The 16,253-nt window shown below is 42.6% G+C and overlaps 1 protein-coding gene and 1 long non-coding RNA gene across 12 annotated transcripts in view; one reads left to right on the top strand and one right to left on the bottom strand.

The window, feature by feature from the left end:
• The first annotated feature begins 81 nt into the window (after window positions 1-81).
• Window positions 82-16,253, top strand: part of LOC107265750 (synaptosomal-associated protein 25) — a 30,088-nt gene continuing 13,916 nt past the window's right edge. For 4 of the 11 annotated variants that reach the window (XM_025083038.1, XM_025083032.1, XM_025083041.1 and 1 more), the window contains exons 1-3: window positions 82-235; window positions 6,918-7,160; window positions 12,958-12,999. In XM_025083038.1, coding sequence (XP_024938806.1) covers window positions 7,062-7,160; window positions 12,958-12,999 — 141 coding nt within the window. In that variant the 5' untranslated portion in view covers window positions 82-235; window positions 6,918-7,061. Of the gene's footprint in view, window positions 236-293; window positions 375-1,799; window positions 1,917-2,400; window positions 2,657-6,137; window positions 6,320-6,917; window positions 7,161-10,249; window positions 10,762-10,834; window positions 11,353-12,957; window positions 13,000-16,253 lie in introns of those variants that run through there. The other 7 variants (XM_025083040.1, XM_025083039.1, XM_025083034.1 and 4 more) reach the window with 6 other exon arrangements.
• On the bottom strand, window positions 450-2,247 carry LOC107265755. Its single transcript, XR_001537291.2, has 2 exons — window positions 1,947-2,247; window positions 450-1,851 (listed from the first exon to the last, which is right to left on the bottom strand). It is a non-coding gene; the product is annotated as an uncharacterized LOC107265755 (long non-coding RNA).

The following is a 16,253-nucleotide window of genomic DNA, read 5'->3' as shown; positions in this document are numbered from 1 at the left end:
TCCTAGAAATCCTTCTGTATTTTTTCAAATTCATTATTACTATAGTCTTCGATAGATGTACAAGGAAATTGAATTGACACTAGTCAAATCAGTACTTGAAGTTCCGGTTGTCAGAAAGTGTGTCGGTGTCTCGAGCAGTGTACGTCAAGGATTACAACGTGAGATTTTACATTCATATCACTTGCAGCACATCACGAAAGTATTGTTTGCTGTTCATCTCAAGCATTTTCTATTGGTAAGTGTCTAAAGTTAATGGTAATATTTAATTAACTTGTGAAATGTTTCCATGAAAGACTGCAGTGGGTGGGAAAGATGGTTGACGTGCCTCACGGTGCAGCAAACCTATTGATTTTCCAATCAGTACAACGCTAATCGTATGTACATTCTTGGCATGAAGCGCGTCTGTTTATTCAATGTGATACAGTAACTTAGAACTTATTAATACCAAGTTTTTAACCGTCAGAAACAGTTCTTGTTTATTCCAGTTCGATTGAATTCACTGACATTCCACATACATGGGTGGGTGGCGCTTCCGGTTCGTTTGAACGCGCGCGCCAAAGATAGATACAACTTTTCTAACACTTTCTTACTTTATTTTATCCATAACATCATTATTTTACAGTCATAAATATTAATTAACAATTTTCCAAGACTCGTTGCCTACTTTTTCTTGATTTGTAGAAACTATCAGCTACTAAAATTTGTTAATATCCAGTACAATATTTGAATTTTTTAAATAGAGAGATTTATCGTACACGACGATAATGCTCTAAAAAATAATCCAGTTATGTGTACAATGTAATGCAAAAATGCAGATGGTTAGGTGATTGGACATGAAATAATAATATTGCTGTCACAGTTTTCGACGTGGGATACACACGCCATCCCTCTTAGCGATTATCGTAAACAGTTTTCTTTACAAATATATGTAAGCACGTATATATGTAACAAGTGCATGGCTATAGATACAGCGACATGGTCAGAGGTACGTGATATCGATTTTCAGGAGTATATGCGCCTGATAATTCTTCCGTTTACTTTTACGCAGTGTCATTTTCATTGATCGTTATATTGCGCAACGTTACTTAAGGGAAGATCTTGTTTATTTTTTAAAAAGACTTCTTTAGGAAATACTCAGTAACAGATAGCACATGCAGATGCATTACAGCATTTTCTTCAACAACGTCAACTCCATCGAGCGATTATCAGGAAGAATTTCTCATGCCAGTTGATTCCTCGTTCGATTATCATCTTGTCTAAATTTAAATCCGTGACTCGCGTATCATAGTCATGTAGTCATAGATATTCGAGACACTCACATAGTTGCCACATTTGCATGTGTTGTCTCACTTCTTACATCAGTCCGGTTGATTCTTTTATATGTATATCTATATTGTTATTCCCTGCCTATTATCGTGACGAAGTTCTCAGTCTAGCAATGAGTAAAACGAACTATTAGGTTAGAAAGAACTTTAAAGAAGCCTTCTGAAAATAAAAACTTGCGTTACCGGTGATTCTGCACGTTTAGAATTGCGTATGTAGCTTTAATTACATTATCAATACTCCCCTCTGGTTTTCATTCGTCTTTATTTACATTAATATTTCCATTTTAAAGGGAAATGAGGTTGACGTCATTATGTGGAATCTACTTGAAGCTACAAGTCGATTGTCAATGAGCAACTACCTTCACAGTATATATGGATTTTATCTGGCCTGCTTTCCACAATAATTTTCTATGCACTCCTCGGCCCTCACCCTCTTCGAATTGGAATATTAATGCTGAATCGTGCGGTTTCATCACGCAAGGAAAGAAGTTTCTGAAGTATTTTTTCATTTTTGGAAATGGACCGGCTATAACAGATTTCTTATAACGCCTTGGGCACATGCTGATAAGGGATATAAAATATCCAAGTAAGGTTAGTCAGGGTTTCTTATCTTCTCATTACTTGCGCCTATCCTATACAAAAGTCCTCTTCATCCTTATCATTATGGGAGTCTGACAGATGCAATCATTGAGACCAGGAAATTATTTGCCGATTCTTCGACTACGGCCTCGGAATATTGCGTAGTGATCTTACTAATCGACGTCGACCGTCGCAGAACTACTCTACGACCACCTCTGGATGCTGCCTAGGTTTCTGCGCAGAATCAGTAAAAGATATAGTGGTAGGTGGTGCCAACGCTACCTACGTAATATGACCATGGGATATGAGGGTCGTGGCGGTGTAGCTGTAGAGTGGGGTGGCAGTAGAGCCGAAGACTAACGGAAATCTACGAATTTCAACGAAATCCAACGGGAGTTCGTTAAAATCCGTATATTCCCGAGTGATCTCGGGCTCTCTGGTGGTAGCCCAAGTATCAACCTGCAGAAGCTCCTCACTCGCAAGCTTGAATCCGTCGCGAGAGCAGCTCAGTCACTTTCGAGCATCCCCTCCCGAGTTCCAACACAAAGCAATATTCTTCAGTCTTCCTTTCCTGTTGAGAAGTTACACGGTTTACAGTTGACAGTTACTACGGTTTAACAGTTGTAGCATACATGTCGTATTGACTGTACCTCGTTCCTATAGGCTAACAATATATACGACAGATATCACAAGATCCTGTCGTAAAGTGGGTTCTAGAGGAGAGAAAGAGAAAAAAAAGATAATCGTACATTGTAAGTAGCATGAAACGAGTAGTGAACGACAATGCCTGGCTCTTAGGATTAATGATTAGGTAGTAGCTTTAGTAGTCATTCGATATCATAGTAGCTTGTACGATTATTAGTAGATAAACTAGTAGTCATTCGACAATGAGATTTTTCTTTATATACTTTCTTTTTGCTCATCCGCTTCACTCATTTCGTCCTCAAGTGAACTTTCGGTTCTCAGAGGAGGATGTAGGACACATTCTCATCTTCCAACCAGAAAATTTCAACATTTATTTCTGCATTTTGGAGGATTAGTTTCCTTTTTCTCTTTCACTCCCTACCCTGCCTCACAGGAATCGTGTGACTGTTGAACAGTTGTAAATAAATGAATTCCCACTTCTTCAAGTTACTTCTTGTTATATTTTCACACTAACACTTTTCTTAGACTTTCAATTATTCTTTGCTTATTGAAAAGAATATTTTTAGCATGATATAATGATATTGCATAGCAAGAATGGAAGATTCCTTTTCTAATCCCTTTACAGTAGACTGCACTGAAATTTCCTTTGTCCGTTTTTCTTTTTATTTTATACTTGGAATTAATATTTGATAATTTTTTTCGTTGAAGTCATACGATACTATAGTTACCTCAATAAGATTACTGCCATGATTATAGGATTGTTTGTTATCAATTAGTCATTCGCTTTTGGTAATTAGATCCTGGTCTACTTACGTGGTGATAATTAGCCAGCAGTCTTATCCAGGCGATAAAATATTGTTGCATTGTAATAGCAGGAGTCTCTGGTAGATTAGGGACTAGAAAATGTTGTATGAGGTTTTGGGGTATCGTGAGTGCGTTTCAGAAGGTCAGAATAGGTTGATTGACCAGCTCAATTGACCTCTATAACATTAAATAGGGTTTTTAATCTTATTCTCCACTGCCATTGTTATCACGTTGGATAATTTGAAATTTAGAAATAGAAGCAATGCCCATTCATGGATATCTCTGTAGGCCAGTCCTTGGACGATTAGTGAACATATTTAATACTGAATGAACTTAATACTGAATGGATTTAATTAGTATGAAATTAGTGTGAGTTTCAGATTTTCATAGGTACCATTAATCACCTAGTGAAAGGGTCACGCGGTATTTCGAGTAAGAAAGAAAAAAATATATATATGCGAGAATGTGGAAGATCGTTTCCTAGTAGTCACGACTTTGTGAAAAAGACTGTAGGGAAACGTCATGCACGCGACCTTGTTTAGACGTTCATCGTATCTTCTGTTTGTTCGATGCCTCCCTGGTCTTCGAGGTTGAGGATTTGTAGGATCTAACGTATCGTGGAAAAGGATTGTGGAATTTTGTATTTCACGTAAAGTTTCTTTGACCTTTTAATCAATTTGTATCCTGACTGACCTCATTATCAGGATTCCTTTAAAAAATTTGGTATTATCGTAGATGCACCTTGGACTACGGCCAGGTCGAATATCTGGGTAATCGTCGCAACCCATGTTCAACGTAGTAAAAAGGTCATGGATGACAATGACAAAGCGGAGCTTTCTTCGATGTCATCGAGTCTAATGAAGTTTGCCAAAAAAGGAGTGCATTCTTCGAATATTGCGTTACCCTTGTCAGGAACGTTAAGCTGATCGGACGAGGGTAGAAAGAAGTAGAGAAGGCAGCCAGGAAGGAAAGCCGGCGTAGAAAGCACGTGTGGGGGATGCGCGCGATTCGCTTGGTATTGATTGTAAGCCCGTTCCTTCCGAGGGCACGGCGACCTCCTGGACCCCCCCGCTGCCTACCTAGACCTCTACCATCGTCACCCACGTCCTCTTCTATTCTCTCTCTCTCTCTCTCTCTCGACCATTGGCGCTCTCTCGAAAGCACCCAAGCATCCACCCTACTCTAAACTGGGTCTCTGTTTTAGGCGCTTAAACCCATAACAAAGGGTCAGCCGAGTGCGAGGACAAGGCTGATCGACGATCCGTTCAAGCAGGGAATTTCGATAGATACTGCCAAATCCTTTTGGTTTTCCAGCTGTGATCGTCTATTTTCAGTTTAATCTTAACCTGGCACTCTACTCGGACGGTACTCGTAGCGTTTTTCTGTTTTTCATTCATTGACCTTGATGCCCAGCAACCTTGAAACTTTTAGCTACGCCACACTCGATGCGTCACTACTTGCTGTTCCTAACGCAAATGTATAGCAGGCTCCTTGTCTTTCTCGAAAGAAAGGGAACACAGCGTCGATACGTCGAGAAGCCAAGACGCTGATGTTTTCATAAGAAAGTTCTTGGATGGGGAGAGGCGAGTCTAGCGAAGAAAAGAGAATGGCTGACGAGCTAGGATTACCTATAGAGGAGCTCCGAGGGATGAAAATATTCAGGCAATTTTTATTGAAGTGTCCGGACTAGGCACCGTGGACCAGTTGCTGCTTTTACTTTAATTTAATTCGAGAAGAGGCCTCGTCCACGAGAGCTGCTCACGCGCAATTAAAGCGAAGCGTCTCACTCTACGAATATGCACCGTAACCAGCAGTCTTCCTCCTAATCACCTTTATAAAACGAATTCATAACGGCAAATCAGAAGCATTCTCTATTAAAAAGAAAAGAGGCATTCAACGGCAATCATGGTCGTTAACTCAGTTTTTTTTTCTTTTTTTCTGACGTCACGGTAGCATAGCAATAAGCAAGATAACGACTGATTTTTTAAAAGTATTCCATGACATTTGACATCTCAAAGGGTGCAGATATCATTAGGGTGATGTTTTCGCTTTAGCATGGCCTAGTATTTCAAAAGGAGCGTAAATCCCAGTGGCTTTTGTCATAAGTTCTGTATCTTTCTCGTGAGTACGAGAGAGAAACGCGTCTGCGGGTGTTCAGACGCGCGGGAGAAGGACGAAGACATTCGGACCCAAAAAATTATTTAACTCAAACCGCGCATCGTTCGCAACTGTCATCTGAATCTTCGATTAATATCAGTTCTTTAAAATTTTTAATTCTTAAAAGGGACCTGAAGGGGCGTCACGTCGTTCCAGATTTACCCTCATTTTTTAAACTCCCGGCCACTACGGCTGAACTTGGCGGTACTTGGCAGAGGTTATTGCGAGGCCAAGTGCCAACTAGAGTTCGAGAAAGGGGTCAGTGTCAGTGGTAGGACACATTAATCCTGTACCTAGTGAATTTGGCCTAGCGGCATAAGGCACTCAAGTGCCTTTAGTACTTGGTACTCGATTACACGATACATATACATACATATATAGCATAAATATTGGGAAATGACATCTCCCCAACAATACATCCCGAAGAGACTTCCCATTTGCATTGCAGTTCGAATATTGATACGATCAGATATATTTTTAGCTATAAGCAAAATAATATACTACTCGTGCACGTTCTATTTTTTTTCTTCCTTTTCTGTGCTTATTTATTCAGCAATGACGTCACTTACGTCCACGTCAGCATCTTAGGCGATGATGCCTACCGTAATGACGGCAGTAGAGTACCGTAACCCTCTTTTGCTATCTCTCTCCTGCGACCGAGTAGCCAACTCCCTTCAATTTGCATTCTAATCTCCATTCTTCGAAACGGAGAATCGGAGTACCCAGCGATAGCCTTTGAAAATAGAAGAAAAAAATTAGCTGACGCATCACGCAGAATTGCCACCTTCAGAAAGTCCTTCGCCATTAAGGTATAAATGTTATGGATAGCCATGCGCTTGAAAATTCTCTAGGCATCAACGTTACCGTTCTTTCGAACTAAGTTAACCAAACGGCTCGGCGAAGAAAATTATGCACGACACTCGTGCTGTGTACACGAATCCTTATCACGTCTGTTGCACGTATTTCAATACATATGCATCCTTTAAAACATAATTAGTTTACTACATAGATATTTTAGTTGCTTGACTTCACCGTATTTAGTAAATGCGTTTACAACAGTCTCACTTGTGTACTTACTTTTAATTAAACTCTACATTATTCTTATATTACTTGTTTAATTATCTGTTGTAATGTCGGTAAAAATGTTACTATCAATTATGCTTATGGACTTTGGCCCAGAATAAAATCGCTCTTGCACACTGGGTCTTACTTGGGATCTGATTGGCTTTAATCGGACTTTTCCGTGATCGTACGATCACTTGGAATATAATGATTGACAGATGTGATTATAAGGTTACTTAGAGAGGTCAGGTGTGATGGGTTGTTATTATTTGCACATTTGTATACTATACCTGTCATTATGGATGTATTGTGATTAAGAGTTCCTTTTATTAATTGTTTTTAAAGATTCTTCGTGGAGCTTTAGGAGATCAGGTCGACCCAGTTACCTACAAGTTCAAGAAGTCAACCGCCACCTAGTGGAGGATCGTCTCTGGTACCCGAAAGGTGTTGAGGGAGGAACATTTGTATCGAGGGTGAACATTCTTAAGGATGCCAGCACCAACGTCAGCAGCGGGTCCTGCCGAGGGCGGTCCGCCCCGTACCGAATTACAGGAGTTACAGCTAAAGGCCGGTCAAACCACCGATGAGGTTAGTTCACATTTGAGCAATCTGATTCTTCAGTTGGGTAGATGAGATATTACAGTTGACGCTTGTCGTCGACCGTTCTCGCAGCACTTGGGATAATTGTCAATTGGACATGTATCTGTTATTGTCCACGTAAGCCGAGGAGTAATTATCGACGTCTGGACTGATTGATGTACTCACGATATATTTAAACTTATCGATTTACTCGTATTACGTCAACATGCGGCACGGGCGTTCATGTAGATGCCTACTCATTCTATCGTGGAAGTAATCCCTTGGAAAAGCACAGTAAACAAAAAGGTTATTAGAACAGCAGATACTGAGGTAGTACCGTACCAGAGATGAACGATGAATCGTGCAAGGGGTGAACCCTATGGCCTGTCAGTTCTTATCTTAAGCACGATATTAAGTCATCTTCTATCGAGTATTAAGGGTAGGAGAGATTGGTATCAGTCGAGAAACGGTATCAAATAAAATAAAATCGTTTAATCAGCCATCTATCGGTGGTGAATGAATTATAATTGCCTGATCAGCTGTAATGCTTTAAGAAAAAGTGACCGAAATTTAAGAAAAAAATTCTGTAAGTCATTAGTAACATTCAGTAAAGATGTAATTCGTTTGCGTTTGAATCGACATCAGTCTTTCCCGTATTCTGTAATTGAATCACGGTTTGCCGTTATTTTTCAACAAACCGCATCAACTGATTCTGGCGAGTAACAGAAATCAGTGGATACCATTGGCTGAAATTTAATAACCTCAGCCGTCGTTAAATTACGAAATATACCTCAAGATGGCGTGACTACGTCTTAAGACTGTGCTTTCTCTAATGTTTTATTTGTCTTGTTCATTTTATTGGTACCTGGTGCATCCGATCGGTCAGTATAATCTTTACGGTCGATTTTATTTAGCAGAGGGTAAGTCTGGGATAAACTCGACTGGAAGTTCTACTTGACCGACCGAAGAGTGTGTTTCAATTTTAAACCCTAGCGGCGCTGCTGGCGTTATCCCTAGGAGATTCTGTGGTAATAGTCCGATTGAAGAATAATCTGAGCATTGCTTGTGCTTTGACTTGACACAGCTACTCGGATGATAGTAGGAATACATCCTTTTTCCCTTCTCACCTTTGCCCTTTCTCCTCCTTTGGACTTTACGAAAGTTTCCTCGCGCTTGGATTACTCCTCGGTTCTATCTCTACCTGGGATTGGTACTGGGATACTGTATACGTATATTCTTGGAGAATTCAACCTCTTAACCACGTGGGTATCCCTTGGCTGTATCAAGGACACTGAGAATTAAATTGAATTAGCTGATTAAATATTTTAATCGACACGATTCTTTCTTTCACATGAAACCTTATGTATGCGTATACACACATTTCATGAAAGTTTATTTATTCTGGCGTCGCTTTTTGTATGACGTCACTGATCTCTATTGGAATCATAGGAAAATACCTCTACATACCAATCGTTGTAACCTCGTCGACTGGTACCACGGCGAGTGGAATGTCGAGTTATATTCAATAATTCAAGCAGAAAAATACAAAGAGACCGAACTATTTACGAGGGTGCACGAGGGGTTCGCCGGGACACGAAATGAGAATGTAGGGTTGTAGTAGAAATGTTTGTCACTCGTACCTCTCTCGATGGAAGCATACGACAAAAAGCATCGTCCTGGGGCGGATCTTGAAAGTGAATAAAGGCATACAAAAATAAAGGACGTGAAACGTTCGCTGGGTACATTGGAGAACGGAGAGGATTTTCGGTATTGATTTTCCGGAAGCACCTAGGAGCTCGGCCAGGGTAACTCTAACTATCGCTACGTTGTTGCCACCAGCACGACCCCATGACATTAGCTGGGGAGTGTGGAGGCGTTAGAGCTCGCGCCCCCATAACCTTCATCCACGTTAGAGCATTCCATGGAATCTGCGGGGAGCCGTAGATCGGCCGAAACTGCTCGTTTCGAACGTCTTCCTCTTTACTCCAAGGACGTCGGAAGAGGACAGGAGTATTCTGGTCTTTCTGGAGAAAGACACGAGAACGAGAAAGAAACGAGACAAGCATCCAGGTGAACCAGGAAGCACACCAGGTTATAGTGGTCTTGGACAATTTACCCTGGAATTTTCTGAAGTCCTACCAGGTCGTTCAAGGAATTTTTAATATTGCGCTGAACTACCGGAGCTCCCATGGAAGATGTCATGAATGACCAGGGTACGGCTGGCGGATATAGAGGAATTCAGCGAGAGGACCTGGAACGCATGGCATCGACTATACTAGACCCAGGTCCAACCCCGTCAATCATTTTCCGTCCCCTATATAGATATATCATAAAAGGAGGAATCAAGAGGGTTGATTCTCAATTATTGAACCTGGACAAACGTATATATATATAGTTCAGTAATTTTCCGCTTTGACTTCGACGCACGTTCAGTCTCTCCTTTATTCTCGGACGATGCCTCTCCGTGAACTCATCCCAGGTTTACAAGTTAGAACGTGTTTCGCATTACAGAAATAACTGAAGTCCAACTCCCTCACTCGGGTGGCGCGATCCTTTTTTTCATTATTTGTCCAGTAAGAAGCGCTCACTCTCCCGCCTTTGTTGTCCCTGGGAATGACGTGAACAAGGACTAGGTCAAACACTACGTAAGAAAGGTGACCGTTGAGTAGGGTGGCAAGAGACGCAGTTAGGATTATGCCTAGGTGACGAGTAACGTAGTGGGTGTGTCTCCTCGATGCTACTTGTGGAAGAGGGGTTGGCGCGGGTCTGGTTACTCTCATTGAGAGTGTCGGGTTGAGTGCTGAATGGAGAATGAAACAGGGGAGGGGGATGCTTGTCACGGGTTTATCGAGGCGCTCGAAGATCCTCTTGGCGTGTTGCCGGCTATGACGGCGCTGCCATTCGCATAGACCCCGGGTGGAGGGTGTGTGCAGCACTCGACACCATGAGAACCATCATGAGGAAGGGTGGTGTTGGTCGTCCTGGTTGCCAAGCGACGAGCGTTGCGCGCCAACGGGGTTGCGTCTACAGTGGTAGCACGACGCACGGCGTCGTGGATGTTCTTCGCCGGCGACGCCGTCAGTTCATTCCGATCATTCACACGCGGAACAAGTCTTATACCTTTGTACTTTGTACGGGGATACACCTAAGGACGCGTATATATATATGTATACGGATAGTCAGGTTAGATTTGTAGAGTGACACTCTGGGGCTGGGTCCTATGGGAACGTGTATCAGGTTCGTGTATTTCCGTAAATCCGCGTCGGCAACTTCGGTTTGGTTTTTTGTAGTGGTATAATAAAAAAGAAAAATTAAAAAATATATATAAACTGTTATCGACGTTCTGGAAAACGACTATCTGCGTTCTTAAAACTCGGATAAAAGGTTCTCCAAGTCCTTAGGGCATCCTATACTTGTTTACTCTTATTCTTCGCCCCCTAAAGTCAGTTTATCCTTAGTGGTAGTAACCTCACTGGCGTATTTCCACATAGTAATTTCGTGAGATTAGTGCGTGACGCATGTCCTAAAAATACAGAGTTACTCGCGTCCTTGTTAAAGAGCTTATCGGCCATTTCATGGGCGGAATCACTGCGTGCTTCCGTGAGACCCAGTGAGTAGTGAAAGAAAAGGGTCTAGAGGCGGCTGTCGAAATTGTACAGGAAACTGATTTCAATAATTTCTAGTTAAAGGGTTTAGAAGTAGGATGTAGACGGAGGGGTCGGCCTACGCTTACCGCAAGATCCAGGAACACCTACTCGTCTGCAGGAAGTGGAAGGGACCACAGGAGACCTAGCACCTGTTGCAAGGGTCGACCGAGTGAAGTGAGAAGAATCAGACATCAGTCAGACACAATTGAAGACTTCTGGCCGACATCGCTGTAGGACACCGATAGTGGAATCTGGGAGTATATATATATAGATAGAGAGAGGGTGGTGTCGGGTGGGTGAAAGAAGAGACACCCGGAGGACGTCCAAGGACCCAGGGACGTTGATATCCTGTTGTCGTCAGCATCCTCTTCCTTAAGTATCCGTGATCCTTCGAGCGCGATTAAACTCGAGTAAGGGAAACTTATTGGGGTTGAGATTGCGCGGCGGTGATTTAAATGAAAATCAAGATGAAGGAAGGTCTGGACTCGGGCCGCACAGTTAGGCTTGATCGTGGCGGCGGCGTCTCTCATCTGCTGCAGGTGAAACCCCTCGAGGTATGAAATTAATGGATCATCCTTTATACTTCATCTTTGTTCCTTCTTTTTCATAAGGACGTCTTGGGACGATGTCCACCAGAAAATCGGATATGAAGGATATTTAAATTAATTACCGCTTTTTAAATTTACCGTCATATTTCACTCTCATCGTACACCCTAGATCTGGATAAGGAAAAAGTGGAAATTTGTCAGCATTAAAACATATAAAAACCCGCTGTCCTTTTCTTAGACCTGGATCATTTTTCATTAAAGGGCTGTCGTAAATCTCGAGATTGTACTCGTGCACGATTCCTAAATGTCGTGGCAGGTCGCATCGGGCTCGTCACGCAATCGGATGGCAATCGGCTTGGTTACTCGAGGAAAAGCAGTCGCAGCGCCATCTAGGTAGCGATATTTAAAAGGGTATTAAAACAGGGTCACCAGGAGTTGTTCCGTTCGGACAATTAGTTTTCTTCCCTAATTGCCTCTGGGTCCACGTATACAAATTGAGCTGCGAACAACCCGGGTGCTCCCGTAGTGCTTTGTCAAGCTTGACTGCCGCAGGGTTGTGGTTCAACCTGATCCAAGCAATGATGGAGTCATCGGTATCCGTGGAATACGTCACGAATCTTCATTAAGCGACGCCAGGTGGTAAATTGCCCGACAAAAATAGACCCGGATGGAAGTTGGACTCCTGAATACAAATATCGATAAATAAAATGAACAATGGCTGCCGTTTAAGGGGATCGGATGTAAAGCATCGAAGATACATTTTAACCCGGGCGTAAGCGCGTGGGATGTGTGGAAGTTCAATTGAATACTTTTTAAATGGAGAGGCAAATTCGTTGAATTCTCTCAGGTTAATGAGGTAAGAGAAGGAGGATGACGTGGTGGTACTGCCTTTTTATCAATCAGTAATTCTAGGCATAACTATACGCGGCCCTTGGCCACTTCCACAAATAACTCCTATAAGTAATCGATTGGCAATGTACGACAGCGTTATGAACGGCCGTCGACGTCGGGCGTCACTGTCGGCGTCGACTAGCGTCGGGGGTAGAAGCTCTTGACGTCACAAGCCGGCAAATAAGGAAACTCGTATAGCCAGTAGGAGTTCTTGATGCTTTCAGTACAGCCATTGAGAATTTACCGTAAGCGTTACACGCCTCGGGACATCCACCAGCGTGGGCTAAAGATCCGTTTCTATGAAAACGAAAAAACGTATTTACTCATACATCCGACGCTCGCCTCTTAGAAGTTATGATTTGTATCTTTCACGCTCAAACGATCGAATATGCGTAGGTAGAATAAATTTAATAGGGAAAATGATATAGTTTATAGTTTTATATCCTGATCCTTTCCATAGGTCCGTCTTCTTCCAAATTAAAACTCCTCTGTTTCCTCTCAGCTCGGGTTTCGCCCTCTTTCATACTTGACGACGAGCCCCTCCGTCGCCGGCCTAATCTCCCGTCCTTGAGCCCCCCCCTCTTGGAACGACCCCTGGAATCGCCTCTCTGTTCCTTAAAATTCTTATACTTTATATGCAACCGAATAAACGATATATGTTAATACCAACAGTCGCTTACATGAGAATCAATCTAACGCCACTGTCGCGTTCTGTTTCAGTCGCTGGAGAGTACACGGCGAATGCTGGCACTATGCGAGGAGGTAAGGCAGCCTTTTCCTCTTGATACGATAATAAAGAAAAAAAAAAAAAATTATTTATAAATCACTGAAAAAGAGCAGTACTGAAAACAAGTACAAGTAAACTTAACCTCTAAATGCTCGTTGCGCCGTTAATCGTCCTTAAAAAATAAGCATAAAACGGCACGGTACGTTGCGCCCCTTCGCTCTGCCTTTTGGGCGAATTCGCACGAGAGCTGACAATTAGGCAAGAGGAGTGTCCCGCGAGTGTACAACGAAGCATTGATGTTGTTTAAGTCATTAACGGCGCAAAGAGGGCTCTCCATCGAGGCTAATATAGTTTAAAGCGTTTCCATGTAGGGCAATGTATCGACTCGCTATAGGTACATAACCTATAAGTCACGTGCAGCTTTCCCGTCGATCATTGCGCGCCGCGTGAGTTGACCAATCGCCGCGAAGTTCGTCGTCCGAAAGTTTGGCGGACAGCAGGTAACAATGAAACGTACGAAAGAAACGAATAGTTTAGGATTAAGAAAACGATTAAACGAAATGGCGATTGGATGCAATGCCCTTGTGAACGGAGGATAGGACATCGTTGTCTCTTTTTTAAACGCATTAAACAATACCAGAAACAAGAACGGGCATCGTCTTAATATCCTGTACTATACCAGCTGATGTTTAGGAAGCGACAACGTGTCAGCCTCTTCTTCTATAACTCGCGTAATCTTTTAGGTTACGTCTAGCTAACTTAATCTATTATCTTTTAACCTCCTATATATAACATACAGGATCTCTCATCTAACGAATGCAATAGGGTCGTCGCTTCACCAGGTCGAAGTCACGCTAATGCGTTCATATTATTTGCTACTCTTGCTATTTAATGAGGGCGAAAGTTTTCAGTCACACTCCTTACTTGTTGGTCTAATGGAAATCTCCCGAATAGTCTGAAAGCACAGGCATCAGTTTGCTCGGGTAGCATGATAACCCTATTCTACTCGTTGTATGGGACACCTTCTATGTACTATCCCCCTATGTAATTGACTTCTCGCGGGAGTCGCGAGTCTCTGAGCATCCTGGAAGAAGATTTGCTGCCGCCACGCGACACTCCATGTGGATCATCCTTACCATGACGCGCATTCTTAACCTTCTATTTCCTATGTGAATTTCTACCTCCTTATTTTCTGTATCTATCTATCTATCTATCTATCTATCTATCTATCTATCTATCTATCCTCTTATCTTGATTATCTGATAAGTGTTGTCTTTTACTTAATACTCTCTCTCTCTCTCTCTCTCTCTCTCTCTCTCTCTCTCTCTCTCTCTCTAAATTTCATTCTATTTACTATCTTTCTCACTTCCATATTTTGGAAAGCGCACTTTCTCTCTCTTTCTGTATGTATCTATCTATCTATCTATCTATCTATCTATCTATCTATCTATCTATCCTCTTATCTTGATTATCTGATAAGTGTTGTCTTTTACTTAATACTCTCTCTCTCTCTCTCTCTCTCTCTCTCTCTCTCTCTCTCTCTCTCTCTCCCCTCTCCCTCTCTCTCTCTCTCGAGTGCGTATGTGTTCGTATCCCCATTGCCTAAGTCTTTCCCTCTTATCTGTACCTCACTCCATTTGTTTATCTCTGTTCTATTAACTGTGCGTGTGTGCCCGCCTGTGGCGCGTGTATGCGTGGCACCTGTATCTTGATGTATTTGTTTTTTTCTGATATACGTGTAGTACGTCTGTCGTCGAGAAGCGTCGGTAGCCTCCGGTAACAGGACGTTACTACGTCCGCTTAGCCGATAGTCGGTGCCCGTCGCAATCCTTCGGCACTGTCCGCGTGCGGATGAACTTCTTTTGCAGGACAACTTCAATTCGCCTTTGTCAGAGGGCGAGATCAGGAGAATGCGGCGTTTTACCGAGACGTCGCGACGACAGTCGGCGCTAGGCGTCGTGAGCCAAGTTTAACTCTTTGTTGAAATCACTGACTGCCGGAAGTGTCCCTCCTTACGTTGTCTCTGGCCCTCTTTCCCCTCGTAACTCCTTTCAAGCTGCCCCGGAGTTTCAGGATTGTTTCATTAATTAAAAGAGATACACAAGTATCACAGATATACATAGTCAGCAAAGCCGAAGGAACAATTAAGGAAAAGGAAAATGGCGGATGGCCCGGAAGCTACCGACTCTCGCTTTCTGGTCCGGGCACTGATGACGACTCTCCTGTCGACAGTGTCGCCATCTACTCCATCGATATTCCTTCTTTACGATTACCCTCACGTACCCGCCAATTAATCGTATTTAAGAACACGAACTTTTTAAGTGGCAAAGTCAAACGTCGATCGATGTGTATATATACATATGGTATATCCTATACACACGTGCGCTGCTGCTGCTGCTGCTGCTGCTGCTGCTGCTCTGTCGCTGTTACTGGCCGTGATGATTACTGTTGCTGTTGTTGCTGTTGCTGATTAACGATAATATATACATCACGATCCTCATATATAAACGATGTTGATGCTGAGATGTTAGTGGCTGAGCTGTCGCACTGTCTGTGTTCTGTAAACTCACACAAACTTTACGTACTCTCGCACAGTCCGTTGCGTACGATCGATGAACGATTACGTAAACGCCTTGAAGTTATCGCCAGACCTTTCCAGAGACAATTGCCCGTCGATCCGTTGTCTGATAAATTAACGTGTTATTTGGGGGCGGATCGCGAACACAATGACGAAAATATTTTAATAAGGTTACGGACAAGCTTTGATAAATTATTCAAGGCTGTAACTAAAAAGCCTCTTGGAACGTCTGCTCGCACAATAGGCCGGGGCTTGTAGGGTGCGAGGAAATGGCCGGCGGCCCTCTCGTGGGTCGTCTAAGAAAATCACGTTTTCGTACTTAAGGTTTCGTGTTGCTGCATGAATATCGAAATAAATGTTTTTTTCTTCGCCTGTATATATATATGTGTATATATATATATATATATATATATATATGTGCTTACAGATAGGTAAAATCTTTCAGCGAGTTTCCTCGTGCCTTCGGGCAAATATAACGAGTTCGGAATTGCCTCGATGCTTGTGAACTTTGAACTCTCCTCCTTCGTTCTTCCCGTACGTCGGTCAATAAGGTCGAAGGAGACGAGAACTCCAAATGCAGAACGAATATCCTGGCCGATACCGTAAATAAATATTTCTCAAAGGATCGTTTAACTCGTTATCACTTAATTTCATATTTCACAACTTCCGATGTTGCCACGTCACGCTCGTTTCATACTGCCCCCCCCCCCC

Source organism: Cephus cinctus, unplaced genomic scaffold, assembly GCF_000341935.2.
Source record: "Cephus cinctus unplaced genomic scaffold, Ccin1 Ccin1_scaffold0240, whole genome shotgun sequence".
Lineage (NCBI taxonomy): Eukaryota > Metazoa > Arthropoda > Insecta > Hymenoptera > Cephidae > Cephus > Cephus cinctus.
The sequence above is the reverse complement of the archived record's forward strand: the minus strand, read 5'-3'. Positions and strand labels throughout refer to the sequence as shown.